Here is a 19,106-nt window from a genome sequence, read left to right as displayed (position 1 = left end):
TAGACACTTAATCACACACGGATATAGTTGCAACCAAGGGCCAGCGCAGTGCAGATTATTTATTGCACTTTTACTATTATTGCATTTATTAATTTTGCAATGAATAAGCACGGTTTATATACTGGCAATGCAAATTGCTGATCAATATCACTTTTTACTACTTACTATACAATCTCTATACTTAATTTCTGAACATTGCAAATCAAAAACTCTATATTTTTGTATTTTGGCAACTTGATTAAATTCAGTTGGATCATCAAACCCTCAATATCAACAAACCCTCAATTATACCTAAGTTAATCATTGCAAAGTGTACCACAAATATATCATTATATCCTTTTTCAACTAGTTTATAAACAGAGTGAATGACAATTAAAAAAATGTACTATATAAAGAATAAGTATAGTATTTTTGAAAGATATATGAATTTTAAAAAAATGAACTAACTATAAAATAATAATGAAATTAATCCATATTAGTTTAGTGGCCATAATTGACCAAATTAACTATTCCAATTAATTATTCTTTTTATCTAATGTTTTTGGTTGAGATGAAAAATTAGTGTCACAAACGGAATTCAAACCCACGACCTTTGGCTGAATATGCCTGTTCTAACCACTTGAGCTATTGTGACTTCGATCCCCTCGGTCACCAACTTCTCATATCAACCTTCAAATTTTCCAAGCTGAAGGTCGTGGGTTCAAATCCCGCTCATGACATTAATTTTTCATTTCAACCAAAAACCTTAGATAAAAAGAATAATTAATTGTTATAATAAAATTATATTAAATAAATAATAAAATTATATTAAATAATATAATTTGATATAATAAAATGATCATCATAATAAGATTGGTAAAAGGCGCATTCAGAACGAGTCTACTAGGGAGTCATCCCCCTGCTTAATGATGGATGAGGTGCAAAGTTGAACCATTTCTCACATGAAAAACTTTTCAACTGTATATCTAGCAAAAGGTGATGAGTACTGTACAAGAAAGGCTTAGCTGGGTGGGGGAGGGCGTCGTATTGAGCCAGGTGGAACAGGATAGGATGAACAAAATGCCCTGGACTCTCTCTTTCACTGTATGGTGGGATATGGCTAAATATAAACACCACCAAATATTTACAAAATTTACACACCCTGATGGCGAAATATCATAACGCCAGGCGCTGTATACATTGATAGGCAGATCGAATGGATGACCTTCCCCCACTGCAAGCTTTTGCAGGGCAGATTTGAATGCCATATCCCCTGAACTAAGTTTAATACATCAAAAACTGGCTAGAAAGTACGGTGTCAAAAATCAGGGCAAAAGCCTCATTAATAAATAAAATATAGGCTTAACATTCAACAACCCATTGGGTGTCACAGACGAGGGGTCAAACCACTTTACAATACTATTCTCAATAATTCCAGTGTGGCAAATACAAGTCGGACGCAATAAATAAGTGTTAAGCACATCTTAAAAACCAGAAAACTAGAACCCTGCAGGATAAGCAATGGAGTTCCTGTTGACAAAATTCACAATATTATCATCTAGTGAATATGTTGGAGGGATCTTTCTTTTTCATCAAGATCAGAAGATATTAAGAAATTAAGCATGAATGGTAAATAAATTCAATTTATAAATATAGCAAACACTGGAAAGCCCATATCAAAAACAAAAAAAGAAGAACCTAGAATCAAATCCAGAATTTATTGGCTGATTGGAAAAGCTGCACCCTGTTTCTACACAACAGGCTTATTATAAAAAAAATACTTAAAACCTGTATGAGTCTATGGTATCCAGCAATGTGGCCTTGCCAATTTTCAACTGCCAACAACGCTGGGTGAGCACTGTGTGCATTAGTTGTATATATTAATTTTAATGTACATAGATTCCATAGAATGCTATGTATTCCATAAAATACATAGAATTCTAAGGATGCTGTTGGGTAAGACTATAGTTCAAAGTTTTTCTAAGTACCATTATTCATCAGACAAAAGTTGCACATCAATTATTATTGAACAGATTAAAATATTTTGTGAATGCTCACAAAGGTAGTTTAGATTTAAATTTAAAAATAAAAAATATAGCATTCCATGTTAATAGAAAATAATATGAATTAACTAATTTAAAAAACTCAAGTTATCTTACAAGTAAAATTATTAAAGAACAACTACATCCAACTGTTATTATCAATTGGAAATATAATTGCTTTTAAATTGTTTTTTTAAAGCTTTTTTTTAAAGGGGTGTCAGTGGCCGCAATGGGTTAGGCATTCCCGGGTTCACACCAGTGCCACTACATTCAAACCTGACATATTTACAAATGGGCTTTAACACCTACACCCGGAAAAGAGAGCAACAATCAAACTAGGATCATTCCCCACAGACCTAAAGGGGACATTGCAAACTTTTCATTTGTGTAGTTGTTTCCGATCATCCGCAAATCATCCGAAAAGAAGGCTGAAAATGTCTGAAACTGATTGGAGATGACCGAATAACAATTTCAGTTCAACAGAGAGGACAAGCACGACCAGAATGAACGAAAACGACTCAAACTACACACTCTTCTAGTTGTCGCAAACCTAAAGATGAAATTTTATAGTGAAGTACTGATCGGAGATGACCAAATAACCGTTTCAGTTCAACAGAAAAGAAAGGAATGACAGAATGATCGAAAATGACTCAAACTGCACATTCTTCTGATGTCACAAACCTAAAGATGAAATTTTATAGTGAAATACCGATCGGAGATGACCAAATAACAATTTCAGTACAAAGAAAAGAAAGGAACGACAGAATGATCGAAAGTGACTCAAACTGCACACTTTTCTGATGTCGCAAACCTATATATGAAATCTAATTGCAAAGTACTGATCGGAGATGACCAAAACCAAATAACAATTTCAGTTCAACAAAGAAGATAAGCATGATTAGAATGATTGAAAACGACTCAAACTGCAAACTCTTCTGATATCGCAAACCCAAAGATAAAATCTAATAGTGAAGTAATATCGAAGATGACCAAATAACGGTTTCAGTTCAACTGAAACGATAGGAACGGCAAACAATTCAAACTGCACACTCTTCTGATATCGCCAACCTTAAAAATGAAATTAAACAATTTCAGTTGATATTATATAGTACAATTTGAAACTCGTCAGGATGTTTGCCGACAAACTTGACATTCATCCATGAATGACCGATTGCAATCATCATTACTGTATTTGTTGATACATCCACACCAACAACAAATCATTCTAACTCAATTAACCACTTCCTTCTACTGTCCTTAAACAACCCTCCCTCCTGAAATGATTTTAATTCACAAAACATTGAAGTGATTTTCTTGCCTTATATTGTATGAAAATAATAATAATAATTTACATTGTGAGTAAAGTAGTGCAAATTTTTTTTCTCCCTATTCTCCACAATTTTACAATTGATCTGTCGTACAGTGAGAGGGGTTTATTTGCGTTTTAAACGATGAAATAATCCCTGAATTATTTTTTTTTTGTACCCAGAGTAGAGTGAGTCTCAAACCTCGAAGTATGAGAAGCTTTCGACGGGAAATTAACAATATTTAAAAATGACATAAGCTGATAAGGTTGGTATTTACCATTATACGAAGAAGTCGGTTTTCTTTTTATCAATAAGAGAAAAGGTTTTTTTTTAAAATTCAGATCGAAAGTATCGGTTTGACAAGTGTTGATTTGATTCCAGAATAATTGACGTAAATGGGTATATCATGACTTTTGTTAAACAGGGTTCAAATGACGATCGTCCGAAAAGAGAGGCCTAACTGATTTCACTTTTCACCGGCACTGTTAAAAAAGATACGAGTGACAGCGACCCTAGAATTGATTAGAAATAGTGCTAACAGTGTTTCTTCTCCTGACATCTAGGAGAAGAAGGACAAACCCTCGACATTGCCTATCAGATAAAAAAAAAAAAAAAAAAAACAAGATACTACTCAAATTTTTACTTTTAGTCATGCAAAAACGTCTTTTTGGTAATTGTTTTTAAAATCGGACGCTTCTTAAAGTATATCGGTTTAAAACAAGAAAGAATGGGTGGAGCTTGGAATTAAATAACGGAATGTCAAATTTTTTAAAAATTTAACATAATTGTAAAGAATTGAGAAGTATTAGAACTTAGAGCAGATAGTCCAATTAAAAAAGAAAAAAAATACTATTCTTACTAAAATTCAAAGGAGATTATGTGCTAATACAACATATACCAATGGTACCAACACACGTGCCTTTCAAATTCAAATGATCGCAATTTCCAATTAAACCGACTTTTGCAGTAATAATTGACAACTCATAAGGTCAATCGTTGCTATTATGTGGATTAAATTTGGAGAATCCATGGGTTTCTCATGTACACATGCTCCAGGATGGGGGATTTGTTGATTGTATATATGCCAAAAGGAATCACAAAAAACATTGTATATCCAAGAGCATTGCAATGAATTTAACACTGAATACAGCAGTAATTACAATTTAAAACAATGTATCCAAAACAAAAATAATATTGCAAATAACTGATATGATGACTAAATGCAATCACTTATATCAAACATTCAATTGTGTTAATTTAATTTATACATATGCTCCTATCTACTAATAGCAATATGTATACTCAAAATAATATGTTAAATAACACTTTTCATTATCCGCCTGGACAACACCGAGCAATAAAGCTAGTAATGAATAAAATTTGATATTTTGATATAATTTTTATTTTTAGTTTTTATTTATTTACTTTTTTATGAACCAACTAAATCAGGTCTTTTTACCTTATAATTAATTAAATTAATTATACTTTTCATCTAAGGTCTTGGTTGAGAGAAAGGTTGAGATTTTGGGGTTTTTTAGTCAAAATTCTAACAAAAAAACGTTTAAAAAACTTTATTCTACCAAAGTTATAAAATTGACATACTGAAAAACATCAATTGGCTCTAGTCAACTTAATGTCATTTATCTAAGATTTTAAATGTTAGATGTATCGGCCTCTTTTTTCTCTCTCTCTCTCAGGAATAATCTCCATCAGGGTAGGGTCCTGATGAAAAAGCAAATTCAATTGTTACTACCAACCTTTTGACCTATCTTAAGGCCATTATTGGGGCAAAACAATCTTAATTATCAAGTTGAAACGGCACAGGGTCAGGTCAATTACTTGGCCTGTGCTCATGGGTTATGTACATACCTTTTAAACAACATAGCCTGACTGGCTGCGTTAAAGCTGATGATGGGTTTTGGTCTGCGAGTCGTGAACTCATGTTGAACTGTAACTGGGTCACTTACTAGGTTTGTCTCCACTCATGGGTTAGAAACAGACCAGTAAGTGACCGTGTGGCGTGTGCCGGTTCAGCATGAGTTCACAGACCCATCAACTCTAATCAAAATTTGCCAAAAATTGACATATTTTTTCCTATTGTTACTTTTATCAAAATGATTGTTAATCTCTTATATTATTATATGTTAATCATTTTACATTCATCCTTAGCTTTTTCATTCCACAGAAAACTGGAGTTCTCCTTATTTTTTATGAGGGTTCACAACAGTAGAGTTCATATCAACCCTTGGGGTGCAGGTGTTTTTAAAAAAAAGGCCCATTTGTAAGTGTATAATGCAGAGCCGCTGTATTCGAACCTGGGACCTTTACCTTACAGTGATGAGCAGCCGTGTCAATGTCTTAACTGTTGCGACCAACGATGTCCCAGTTTGCCTTATTAAATTCTTAATAATTCCTTATGCTCTTACTGTAGTGCTATTTTTTCACTTTTCTTTGACTCTCAATCTGCTCATCGCGTTCAACTTGCTTACCATTCCTGCATTGCTGCTGTGATCTTAAACCAAGAGATCATATTTCTTTCTTCCTGTATTAACTTCTTCAGCAATCTTAATATTCTAAGCACTTATAAACTTAGTTTTAATATATGCATTTAAAATAAAATTAAATAAATGTCCTCAATATCTATCAACTTTTTCTTTACATTCTTTATTTTAAATGCACCAATCATATTCCAAGCCTTGAACACTCCTCAAGGCTCAAGACAATAATCATCAACTAACGGTCACTAAACACCATACATTTGAAATTTTTTTTCAAAGTTCTTGCTACTAAAACACTTATTTCACTAATGTTTACAAGTTTAGTATTGATTACATCTGACTGGAAATTTAACGTACTTTTCAGTTGGCTCAACAGATTTGTTCCAAACCTTTTAGTTTTGGAGTTATCATTGTTTATTTGAAGCAAGGTCGTGAAATCTTAAAAAATCATAAAAAGTGAAATGACTCTGAAACTGTTGAGATTCAGACCATATTTAATTAGGAATTTTGGGTTCGATTTTGAATGTAGTATGTACTGGCAAAGTTTGTAACAGCCGAACACCCTGTATATGTTTTATTATTACTACATTGTCAGGGGGCTTTGTAGCCCTATTTGTAATTGTAAAATAACTAATTATATTTGATAAAAAATAAATCTTGTAAATGTTTTGTTGACTGTTTTAATACATAAAAATCCACTACCTTGTTATTAGATCCTTTTTTTAATTTTTTTTAAAGATGGTTCCTACTCACATTAGGTAATGTGCTTAGTGTGGAGCTTAATGTGAGTAGGAACCATCTTTAAAAGGATTGAACTCAACATTCACTCCATCAATCATAATTTCTAGTTATTAGGTTGTGGAATATGAAGAAGTGAAAAAAATTGTATTTGGCAAAGTCAGGTCGAAAAATGTGAATGTTGTGATTGAAGGAAGGAGGGGCCGCTATTGAACTCGTCTTCACTATTGAAACAAATGAAAGGCGAATTTGGGTAGAAATTTCAATTTTGTGTTGAAGTGTGGATGAAGTTTGCATTTGTTTCGCCCCTCCCCTGAACAAGTGCTACTCGGTCGGAACTCCGCGACAGGGAATCGTAGCATGACAGTCCCTCGGCCCATTGGCACCACTGGAATAAACGATACGTCGTCATAAATTTCAAGCATTGTGAGTTAAGGTTAAAATGCTAGTCTTCGATTTATAGAACAAAAAAAATGAAGCGGAATTTTTCGAAACGTTTCCTTATAAACGAAACTTTGGGAAAAGTGAAAGATCGCGAGGGCATGACGGATCATATCGCGGCCTCCTATTGACCAACGGATTGGAGTTTTAAAAGCACAACTACAGATTTAGACAAAATGGATTCAATTCCTAAACAGGCAGAAGAACCGAAAGCTCCTGATAAGAATTCAATTATTCGTCAGAACGAAAAGGATTTTAGTAATAGGTTTAAGGCTGTGGGAGACAATGATTGTGATAAAACGAGACTGGTACGTATCAAACGCACCCTTTTATTTAATTATTTCCCCGTATTAATATTATTAACACGGATATCTTGTTACAGTTTTTATGTGTACAATGATGTATTTATATAAATTCGTGTATCAGAGCTTTTCATCGCTCATTTGATCTGTTTCTCTTACAATATAATTAATTTATATTGGCGAAAAGCCTTTTTTTTTAAATTGTATTATGTGGTAAAATGTCTTAACTGAAAAAAATCCAATGTCGCTGATATTTTTAAAAATAATTATTTTTCATAGTGGTATTTTTTTCTTTCAGCCTTATCCCATGATTTCTCATTTCTATTATTTATTCAACGCGATAACAAGATTATTTATAACGGCCGTTATGTCCTGTTTGTAACTTAAAAAGCAAAGAAAAAAAAGTTCAGAAATTCCATCTTTCAAACTCGTGTTATTTATAAAACCCGAAGCTCTCGTCAGAAAAAGGAATTAAAAAATTTATCCAATTTTACACCGAGGATCGTCTCGTCTTTTACGGCGGATGCGAATGCTATTAGATTTTCTTTTAGTAAAAGACGACGATTCGAGAAAAAAGAAAAAAAACAGAGGTCAGTGACAGGCTGTTTTGCCATTTTCATACGAGTTGAACTCTCGTTTTACTACCTTTATTGACTTATTTCCATGACCTGCAATTTCTTTCCACTTGAAAAACAGTCTACACAATTTTCAACACTTATCAGAATATTCATTGATTCATGGCTCAGCTATTTGATCGTTTTGTTTTTCTCTAAAAAATACAGTAATTTTTTCAAACTGGTGATTTCACCCAATTAATGTTCAAAAAAAGTTAATTTCATGGGTTCATTTCTCTAATTCCTACATAAGTTCATAGTCACATACTTCAATTTTTCTTGGCAGAGTGAGCTTTGCCAATTTTTTGGATGTTTCAATGAACAATAACAATGAGGTTTATGGATTTTCCTCAATCCTCGCATGATGAGCATAACTAAACTTTTGTTTTATTGTTTGGAATACAGATGAATCTTTTGGATTGTTTTAGGTTTTTCGTTTTTTAACCAGGTTGTTACAATATGTATTGCAATCTTTCATTCATGGCTCAAATATTTGATTGGATTGTTTGTCTTAAAAAATATAGTTTTTTATTGTGTATTTTTTTGTTATATTGATGATTTAAAAATGCTCTTTTTACTGTGACCTTATCACATCTAATCTGAATTGACCCTATTAATTTTCATCAAAAGTGCATTTCCTGGGTGCGTTTCTCTAATTCCTACATAAGCTCAAATTCACATACGTATTGATACAATGAACATGTTTCACTGTCTTCATTTTTCTTGATGGAGCGAGCTTTGCCCATTGTACGAATTTCAATAACCAAGAACCAATGAGACGTATGATTTTCCTCAATATTTGCCTGATGAGCAAAACCAAACTTTTGCATTATTGTTTGACATACCGATGAACCTTGTTGATTGTTTTAAATATGTCATTTTTAAGCCAGGTAGTCAGAATATAGAGTGCAATCGTTTCATTCATGTCTCATCTATATGAATGGATTTTTTCTACAATATTACCTTTTTATTTTGTATTTTTTTTTACATTGGAGATTTAAAAATGCTCTTTTTACTGCGACCTTATCAAATCTATTCTGAATTAACCCTATTAATGCCCATAAAAAGTGCATTTCCTGGGTGCACCTATTGCTAATTCCTACATTCATTGTGATACATGTATTGATACAATAAACATGTTTCAATTTCTTGACATAGGCATCAGTGACAGGCTGTTTTAACATTTTCATACTAATTGAACTCTTGTTTTTACAACCTTTATTGACTATTTCCATGACCTGTAATTTCTTTCTACTCGAAAAACAGTCTACACGATTTTCAACACTACCAGAATATTCAAAGATTCGTGGCTCAGCTATTTTATTGTTTTTTTTTTCCCTCTAAAACTACAGTAATACATGGTGTATATTTTTAAACTGGTGATTTCACCCAATTAATGATCACAAAAAGTTAATTTCTTGGGTGCATTTCTCTAATTCCTACAGAAGTTACAGTCACATACATCATCGTCTCTAATTTTCTTGGGCGCAATGATCTTTTTTCGTTTTTAAACCAGGTTGTTACAATATCTATTGCAATTGTTTCATTCATGGCTCAAATATTTGATTGGATTGTTTTTCTTAAAAATGTAGTTTTTTATTGTGTATTTTTTGTTATATGGGTGGTTTAAAAATTCTCTTTTTACTCTGACCTTATCAGATCTATTCTGAATTGACCCTATTAATTTCCATAAAAAGTGCATTTCTCTAATTCCTACATAAGATCAAATTCACATACGTATTGATACAATGAACATGTTTCAGTGTCTTAATTTTTCTTGATGGGGCGAGCTTTGCCCATTGTTTGTACGAATTTCAATGACCGGGAACCAATGAGATATATGATTTTCCTCAATCCTTTTCAATCCTTGCCTGATGAGCAAATCCAAACTTTTGCTTTATTGTTTGAAATACCGATGAACCTAGTTGATTGTATTCTGAAGAATGGCAAAACGAGGGAAAACTCATAAGGTGGGGTTGAGATGGGGAGTTGATGTCCGAGTGAATCGAGGTCACGATAGCTCAGGTGGTAGAGCAGCGGCGTATCAAGCCGAAGGTCGTGGGTTTGAATCCCTCTCGTACCATTAACTTTTTTTCATCTCAATTAAAAACCTTAAATAATTGTCTAGTTGATTGTTTTAAACATGTCATTTTTAAACCAGGTAGTCAGAATATAAATTGCAATCGTTTCATTCATGGCTCATCTATTTGATTGGATTTTTTTCTAAAATATATACCTTTCTCTTGTGTATTTTTTAAAATATATATTGGTGATTTACAAAATTCTCTTTTTACTGTGACCTTATCAGATCTCTTGCCCAATTTTTTGGGTGCTTCAATGATCAAGAACCAATGAGACGCATGATATTCCTCAATCTTTGCCTGATGAGTAAAACTAAACTTTGGTTTTATTGTTTGAAATACCGATGAACCTTTTGGATTGTTTTAAATGTTTTGTTTTTAGATGAGGTAGTCACAGTAACAATTGCAATTGTTTCTTTCTTTCTTCTTTGACTATTTCCATGACCTGCAATTTCTTTCCACTTGAACAAGTGTACACAATTTTCACTATCAGAATATTCATTGATTCATGGCTCAGCTATTTGATTGCTTGTTGTTGTTTTTGTTCTCTAAAAAATTCAGTAATACATGGTGCATTTTTTTTAAATTGGTGATTTCACCCAATTAATGATCATAAAAAGTTAATTTATTGGGTGAATTTCTCTAATTCCTACGTAAGTTCATAGTCACATACATTAATGTCTCTAATTTTCTTGTCACAACGATCTTTGCCCATTTTTTTGCTGTGTTTCATTGACCAGTTACAATGAAACTTAAGATTTTCCTCAACCCTTGCCTGATGAGCAAAACTAAGCTTTTATTTTATTGTTTGGACTACCGAACCTTTTCGATTGTTTTAGACTTTTCGTTTTAAACCAGGTAGTTAAATATCTATTGTAATCGTTTCATTCATGGCTCAAATATTTGATTGGATTATTTTCATAAAAATATAGTTTTTTTATTGTGTAATTTTTTGTTATATTGGTGATTTAAAAATACACTTTTTAGTGTGACCTTATCAGATCTATTCTGAATTAATACTATTATTGCGCTATTATAAAAAGTGCATTTCGCTAATTCCTACATTAGCTCATAGTCACATACGTTTTGATACAATGAATGTATTTCAGTTTCTTTAATTTTTCTTGGCAGAGCGAGCTTTGCCCATTTTTTGGATGTGTTTCTTGATCAATAAATAACCAATAAAGCTTTTAAACAATTTCATAATTTGCCTGCTCAACAAAACTTCAACTTTTTCTCATCTTTTAGAAATGTTGATTAACCTGGTTGATTTTTCAGCCCTTGCCATTTTAATAATAAGTTTTATCCTGTTTATTTGTCTAATTCATTTTCAGCATAGTATATAGTGTAGTTGGTTAATAGTCGTTTTGTTTTGGAGGTTATAGTGTGTTCTGTTATGTGTTGTTAGTTATTCTAAAATCTATTAAAACTTGTACTTTTATCTTTGTTGACACTCTTAGTGTATTTCCTTTGTCAGATACACTGAAGATGGCGAAATGCCAGTATGTGGCCGGCAGACCACCCCAGAAGCATGAATAGAGACAATTCTAAAGTAATGCTTACAATAAAATTATAATATTTTAGCATCACACTTTCTACTCCACTTTAAGCTCATATTTATTTTTTGACTATTTTATTGATTGAAAAAAAAAAAGTTCTGTGTAAAATTTGAACATTAGACAATCAACTGAGATGTTCAAATATTTCAAGTTACGTTTCAATTTGTAAGGAATAACTTATTACTTGAATGATAAACATTTGACTCGTTCAAACATTAAAAAAGTTGAAGTTTGGATTGAATTCCACCTGGGGGGGGGGGTTGAATATATAAATTCAACAGTTGAAAAGGATGTTGTACTTATACAGATAGGCTTATTGATATTGTTCTCTAAGGATTTTATATATGTAACTGTTTAGGGGTAAATCAAAATATTTTATATTATTTATATGTTCAGTTTGTTTAGTTATTACTAAACTAACTGACTTTCTAGCCCATGAAAGGCATGAGCCTCAGCCACCAGTTTTCCACTTCTCCCTATCTTTGTCCTTCTTTTTCCTTTGCATACCTAAAGCCTCCAAATCATTTTCCAGGTCTCTCAACCATTTAAGTCACGGTCTTTTTCTCAGTTTGGAACCTCTTGTCTCATCCATGCTGTGCACATGTCCCAGTCACCACAGCCTACTTATCTCAATAAAGGCCAAATATCACACAGTTTGGCAACTTTTTGGTTCGTCCTTACTCTAAAGCCCCCATGCATCCTCATAGCTCTGAAAATCTTTCTTAGGATAGTACTTTCCTTGCCCATCTTAGCTATTTCTGTTCGTCCACTCTAGTTACAACCCATATTTAACAACTGATCTTAACACCCCCAAAGAGATTCTTAATTTGGTGTCCCTAGATTAGATTACAAAAAGAGTCAGCCTCTTTATGTGTGCACTGTGGCAGTATTGGTCTATTATGTATCTTTATTATCAAGAGCTCCTCATTAAGCTTAAGGGTTTTTACCAGACCACAAAGCTTTTTCAAAGACTCCTGTGTGCATTTTAGCCTATTTTGATAGCCTTCCCACCAACAGAGGGTATGGTCCACCCGCTTCTTCTTTATGGCAATATCTGCCCAGGTTTGTTTCTGCCACTCCAAGTTTATACATATGCTTCTGGAGTCAACAGTTTAGGGATGGGAGTCAACAGTTCAGCTAATATTCTAGTACTAACACATCCTACATTTAATAGTTATGCTGTTAGTTTCTGTGATGGTACTTTGATGCAATTTTTGTCCTGGGCTACATTCCCATTGAATGGAGGACTGATTTTTAATCTATTGTCTAATCGGTCCAGATTTTTGGAGTTTGGTATGTCACAAAAGGCTTCAGGGCATTCTTATCGAACTTTCCGTGGCCAATTTATGGGTCTCTTCATTTCCCCTCTGCTCTGGTACCCAGGCAAGGGTAATTTTATTGTTTTCCCCAATGTATGCAATCCAAAACAACTCTGGACTTGTGATGTGGGAATTGGCCTCGGTGCCACCTGGTTGTCTGAGTAGATTCTTCTAATGCCTAAACATTTAATCTCCTTGGCACAGTGTTCAGTAACCCTAGTCTCAGCTTGAAAGACAGCGGCATATTGCCAAAGACTTATATCCTTACTGTTCGTAAGTACCATAATGTATATAAATACCAGTTCTTGACATGTATTTGATTTTGGAGCCATCTGTGTACTAGATATGATTGGGTATTTACTGGGATCCTTTTCTCCCAGTCTGATTTACTATTTTAATTTGATTTGTCAAATCTGAATTTAGAGGTCATGGCATCAACAGGTGTTCCTTTTTATGCAAGTAGGCCATTGGAGCCTGTCTCTGCATTAGCTTATGAATTATGGGTCTGACCTCTCCCTGGATAAAGATATTTAGTGTAGAAGATTCAGAAGGGCTTCCAGAAGATCAGTAGGTTAGGCATTCTCCTTGCCCCGGTTAGGCTCAAGCACACAAGTCTCTAACCACTACTTAGGATCTGATCTCCCTTAGCTGTAATGTCTTTGTCCACCAAATCACCGATCTTTAGGCTATCTTGGGTTTAACAACAGCTGTGTAAGCCATAGGGACATCTTTGGGTTGAGTCTAGTTGGCTGCTCTATAGATACGTTTCTAATTTCAAAACAGGTTGGAACAGTCATAGAGATTTGTTTTGTGCTACCATTCTTCCTCCAATGTCCTCACTAACCCTATTCAAGGAAATTAAAACCATCTAAGTATTTAAAATTGTTAACTGCTTCAAAGGAATAGACCCCCATTCTAAGGTTCTGGAATATTCTTCTTCTACTATAATTGGTCTTTTGACCTTTTATTTCCAGACCTAATTCTTTGGCAGCAGTCTCAACTTCTAGGAATATTTACTTCTGCTCAGCTTGGTTTTGGGCTAAAAAAGCCACATCATCAGCATAAGCCAAAACTTTTATCATCCTGCAATTAATATTGCCATAGTAAACTGATCAATTCCTCTAGTTACCAAGTTCCCTCATACAACTATAAAGACTAAATCGTCTCAGAGTTAACTTCTTGAAGCCAATAAACAAATGTCTGTTCATGTCACTTTTCCATGGCGAACCTGACTGTGAAAATGTCAGTTATCGATCTGCCTAGTCTAAGCGCTTTGATAATCCCCAGTGTCAGATTCAGATCATTCCACTGCTCTTCTCTATATCAAAGTAGACAAAATTCTGTATGGGATTGTTAAATTGCACATCTTTTTATACCAAAATTTTCTTGCTAATCTAGTTTTTATTCTTTGTTGTAATTGTAGACGCTTTTCTTTTAAATCTATAATGAAGTGGTGTTTAATATCATTTAAATGTATTTTGAATTTAGAGAATTCGTTGAATTTTGGGATATGTTCTTTAACTGTCATTTTTATTCCTTATCTAACTAAGAACAATTACCTCTACCATTTATACAAAGGCTCATATTTGTCAATGCACTTTTCAAATTTTAAGCACCCTCTTTTTATTTATTTAGCGAGTGGACCCGTAATAATTTTTATAATTACATCAAGCAGAGAATTTTTATTTTAGAAAAGTATGTAAAATAAACATTTAATTTGGGTTGCCATGGATCTATTGAAAGTAAATTTATTACTGTTGCCGAGGAAAACTCATTTTTAATAGTTAAAATAATTTGTGCTTATTCTACTTACACATTCGATTTTTATGTGCAATTCTTGGAAACGTATAATTTAGGATAACAGCAGTCTGAAGAAATAGAATGGTAAATGTTTGCAATTTTTTTTACGATTGTGGTATAAAATGTGAATTGACGTGTTTTAATTCTTATTTGATATTATAATATATTTATACATTGTATGTTTTATAAAACATATTTTGTCACTTCTGTAATCTTATTTCAGATTTTTGAGCTTGGCCATTGTTTTATTCGATTACCCTCCTCTTCACATATATTATTTTATTTTTTGATTATTAATTTATTTTATTTAAATTACTGTTTCCACGCCTGTAGATTATTACACTTTTTAATACCTTTCTTCTCTGCCTAAATAAAGTTTTTTTAAATTAGGGGTAGTCCAGTAGTCCAAGAGACATGTGGTTTTTTTAAGGGTTAGTTTATTTCACATTTTTCTTCTACATTTTGGGCTATTTTTGCCTGCCGATTAAAGGAAAACCTAGCAGTCACACCTACCATCCCCTTGTGCTTCTTTTTTTTTCATGTAAGGAAGCTTCCAAACGTCTCTTCTGAAAAGGGCATTAGTGTCTCTTGGACTACTCCCAATTTAAAGAAACTCTTTTTAGAAAGAGAAAAAAGGTAAAAAATATACATACATATTAATTTATTACTACAGATACTACTAATATTTCACTGGCTGGTTAGACCATCAAAATCAAAATAAGGGAGAAAAAGTAATTTCACGAGTTTTGGAAAAAAAAACAGTGAGAATAATAATTATCAAAAGATTGCAGTAAAATTAAACTTACCTTCTCATAGTAGAATCTATGTGTATAACAAGAAGTAAACATGGTCCTCCTCCCACACATACCTAACAACAATAATAATTATATAAAATAATGAACAAGAAAAATTTATTAACATAATAAATATAATAACAAAAAATAGTTTTATACGTGATATTAAGAGGGTGATTTTTACTCTTGTCAGAGTTAGTGTGAGTTTTGTTATGTTGGGATAGAAGGTTAGCATTAAATTTATATATAGAAAAACACACTTTACACTTTGTCAGTTAAATAAGATACAATGGATTTTCTTTATGCTTTATAAACACATAGATAATAATAATAAAATTTGACTTGTACATAATGCTACCTTTGTCTTAGTTTTAACAATGCAACATATTCTTTAAAAAGTGATAAATTATATCTGCCAGGAAAAGCTAGTTTTCAAAATCAATTTGTACCCTTAATTGGACTAAATGGATAATGGATGCATTCAGTTTGGCCAAATAATTGTTCACATTGCTCAGTAGATTAAAATTAGGTCTTCCACTCAAGGATCAGTTGTAGAAGTATTGAGGAAATGGAATTTACTCAAGTTCATTTTAAATTTGCAAAACATCTTGATGATGATGATCTTAAGAGTCATACCATTTGTGTATTCATTTTCTAAAATGATTACATAATATTGTAAATCTTTATTTAAAAAATAAATGAATAAAAATGTATGGCCCACCGGGGTTTGAAATGTACCCCCCGAGGTACCCGATTAAGGATTGGCCATACCCAATTGACACACGGGACACCTGCTTTTGGGGCAAATCCCGAGCGCTTGTACTGAAAGGTTGCTCAGTGTGTAATAACACCTGGTTGGCTCCTTACAGGGAGTGTGTAGGCATGGCACCCAACATAAAGATTTAAAAAAATTAACATTTCAAGTAATCAGGTAGTTTAACCTAGCATGTTTATTTTTTACATTTTCTACGACAAACATGAGGTAGTACATAGCAGGAATATAGTAAATAAAAAAATAATATTAGCAGTGCATACAGTAGATCAAAAATTATTCGAAAATCTTAAATCTGGAAAATAATTTGTTTAGTAGGTAGAATTATAGTCGTTGAATGAAGATTTTTTCCACAAAGTACAAGTGATTTTCCTTGATGTTTTTTCTTGTTAAAATGAAAGTTGAAACTACCAAAATGCGACAATTTATATTCTACATAAGAAAATCACTAAATATCATCATTAATCAGAAAAAGAAGTTTTGTATCATAATTTGTCATTATGCCTTTTTTTTTATTAGCCCTTGAGTTGCCAAGTTCATGCATATTTTATTAATTGGTTATTTTATAATGTACAACGTATATGATTAAATCTGGCCAACATTTGTCTTGATTGAAACTTGACCTATTATTTTTTTTTTTAAATCTAGTGAAATAATTGCATGAATCACACTTGCTTAACAATACATGCCTGAAAACACAATGGTTATTATATTTATAAAAATATTTTTCAAATTTCAGAGTAGTGGGCAGGACTCTACCGTTTCCTCCTTGGACGAAACTGGATTAAAGGCACTATTAGATGAGGCCATTGCGTATAGAACTCCCAATGATGTTCAAGGAAAAAGTGATCTTTTTAAGGTAATTGTCATTCTTTTTTAGCTGTTAAAAAATAGTACGCTTAAAATATTTACATATTTGTACAATGTTATATTAAATTAGTGTAAATTTAATACATTTATAATGAAGAATATATATTTTTAATCAAATCTACTTTACTTTATAATATAATAAAATAAATATAATAATATAACACCTTTAATTATACCTTACCTGGTCCTGATAAATGTACCTGCCAAGCCTTATGTATGTTATTTAATAAATCTATACGTCAAGGTACTGTTCCTAATATTTGGAATATATATATATATATATTGTTTTATGAGGGTTCCCAACAACAGAGGTCATATGAACCCTCAGGGTGTTGGTGATTTTGAAAAAAAGCCTAATTGTAAGTATGTCGGATTTGAATACAATGGCCCTGTATTTGAACCAGGAACCTATACCTTGCAGTGATGAGTGCCATGTCAATGCCTTAACTGTTGTGGCCACCGATGCCCCAAAATCTTTTATTACACCTGTTTTTAAAAAAATGTTACAGAACCAAAATTGTTAATTATCGTCCAATTTCCAAGTCTTATTCCTGAGTTATTTGAATCTTTTGTTCTTGGTACAATACTGATTTTTCTCTGGTTCAAAGCATTTTGAATTATGATTGCCATATTTGGTTTCCCTATCATTTTTGTTAATTTATTGAACTTGTACAAATTTTGAGACTTTTGATTAAGCACCTTGTTTTTATTGATTTTAGAGTAGACTATCATACCAGACACTTGTCTGATTGGCCCGTTTCAATTTACACCTGTTCTGGGTCCGATTGAGGTACATGGCTGCTTGTTTTATTTTAAAATTTTTGTATGGAACTATTAACAACTCTGTTCATTATTGTTAAGTGAAGTTGGATTCAAAGCCCCCCCCCCAGGAGCACCCATTTGTCAACACTTTTTCATATCATACCATACCATGGAATTTGTTATGTTAGAAATTTAAGTTTAAGCTGTTCGTTGAATGCAGGTATGTTTGTTAACTCAACCGTCCTTCTTGGTGTTGACTGCACAAATACATAAAATTTTGTTTATTGCCTGATATTTAATTTTCTGCTGTGCAAGATATTTGTGTGATGTTAGTACGATGTATTTATACATATTGTCAAGTGAAATTATTCTGGTGTCTGGTGTAGTTATAATTTAAATTCAAGGATGAAACCAAATAAATCATAAAAATAATTACAAATAAAAAAATTTTAAAAATGGTAATACATGTATAAGTAAAAATTTAGATATTTTCTCATAGTTTTTGGTTATGTTACTTCTCGTGTGATTATGGGAATATGTATCTATTCCAATGTTCGTTGAAGAGCCTATCCTCAATTCTGTTTGTTTTAGCCATCAAGATTAGATTGCAGGACCCCCCCAACAATTGTCATTTCAGCACCTAAAATAACTGATTACTGATCTAGACATAAACACAAATATGAGCTAGCTGATAAATACTTTAGAATAGATTACACAACTAAGCTGGATAGTTTGCAAAAATCATTCGAGAATTCACCGACCACAACTGTAACTGATGATTTAATTGCATAATGGAAGAGTATTGCTTAATTCATTTACCGAGTAAATTATTACATATGACAGACAAGTACAAAAACTGTTTAAAGCGTTAGATGTAACTAATACTTTTTACTCACAAATAATTTGGAACTCAGTATGATCTGGAAAAAAAACAAATTCAATTATCATCAGGGCAAAATAATTTTTAAATTGTAAGATGATAATTAAATTAATGTTGCAGTCCTTTGCAATGTTGGGATTGTGAGTCGGTTTTCAAAGAAATTTGAAACCATATATTAAAAGCTTAATTTTGTCAATTTGTAACATCTTTAAGTTTGTTTTGCCCTGATGATGACCTTCAAATAGGTTGAAAGCTTGGCAGGTAACAATTGAATTTATTTTTTAATCTCGACCAAACTGAGATCCAGATTATTCGTAAGTTCAAAGGTTGACTCCATAAAAAACAAAT

General features: G+C 32.5%; 2 protein-coding genes across 11 annotated transcripts in view; one reads left to right on the top strand and one right to left on the bottom strand.

The window, feature by feature from the left end:
* The window catches only part of LOC106667184 (ubiquitin recognition factor in ER-associated degradation protein 1-like), a 32,204-nt gene that overhangs the window by 10,216 nt on the left and 2,882 nt on the right, over window positions 1-19,106 (bottom strand). For 5 of the 8 annotated variants that reach the window (XM_014394953.2, XM_014394954.2, XM_014394955.2 and 2 more), the window contains exon 1: window positions 3,606-3,837. Coding sequence is in view for 2 of the 8 variants with exons in the window: in XM_014394959.2 (XP_014250445.1) it covers window positions 3,606-3,608 (3 nt within the window). In the remaining 6 variants the exon portion in view is untranslated. Of the gene's footprint in view, window positions 1-3,605; window positions 3,839-15,486; window positions 15,549-19,106 lie in introns of those variants that run through there. The other 3 variants (XM_024225273.1, XM_014394958.1, XM_014394957.2) reach the window with 2 other exon arrangements.
* The window catches only part of LOC106667183, a 31,281-nt gene continuing 19,107 nt past the window's right edge, over window positions 6,933-19,106 (top strand). For 2 of the 3 annotated variants that reach the window (XM_024225272.1, XM_014394948.2), the window contains exons 1-2: window positions 6,933-7,313; window positions 16,986-17,105. In XM_024225272.1, the coding sequence (XP_024081040.1) occupies window positions 7,182-7,313; window positions 16,986-17,105 (252 nt within the window). In that variant the 5' untranslated portion in view covers window positions 6,933-7,181. The remainder of the gene's footprint in view (window positions 7,314-16,985; window positions 17,106-19,106) is intronic. The other variant, XM_024225271.1, reaches the window with a different exon arrangement.

This window comes from Cimex lectularius, unplaced genomic scaffold (genome assembly GCF_000648675.2).
Source record: "Cimex lectularius strain Harlan isolate CLEC.00 unplaced genomic scaffold, Clec_2.1 scaffold27, whole genome shotgun sequence".
NCBI classification, from domain to species: domain Eukaryota; kingdom Metazoa; phylum Arthropoda; class Insecta; order Hemiptera; family Cimicidae; genus Cimex; species Cimex lectularius.
Note: the sequence above shows the minus strand (reverse complement) of the source record. Positions and strands in the feature narration are given on the sequence as shown.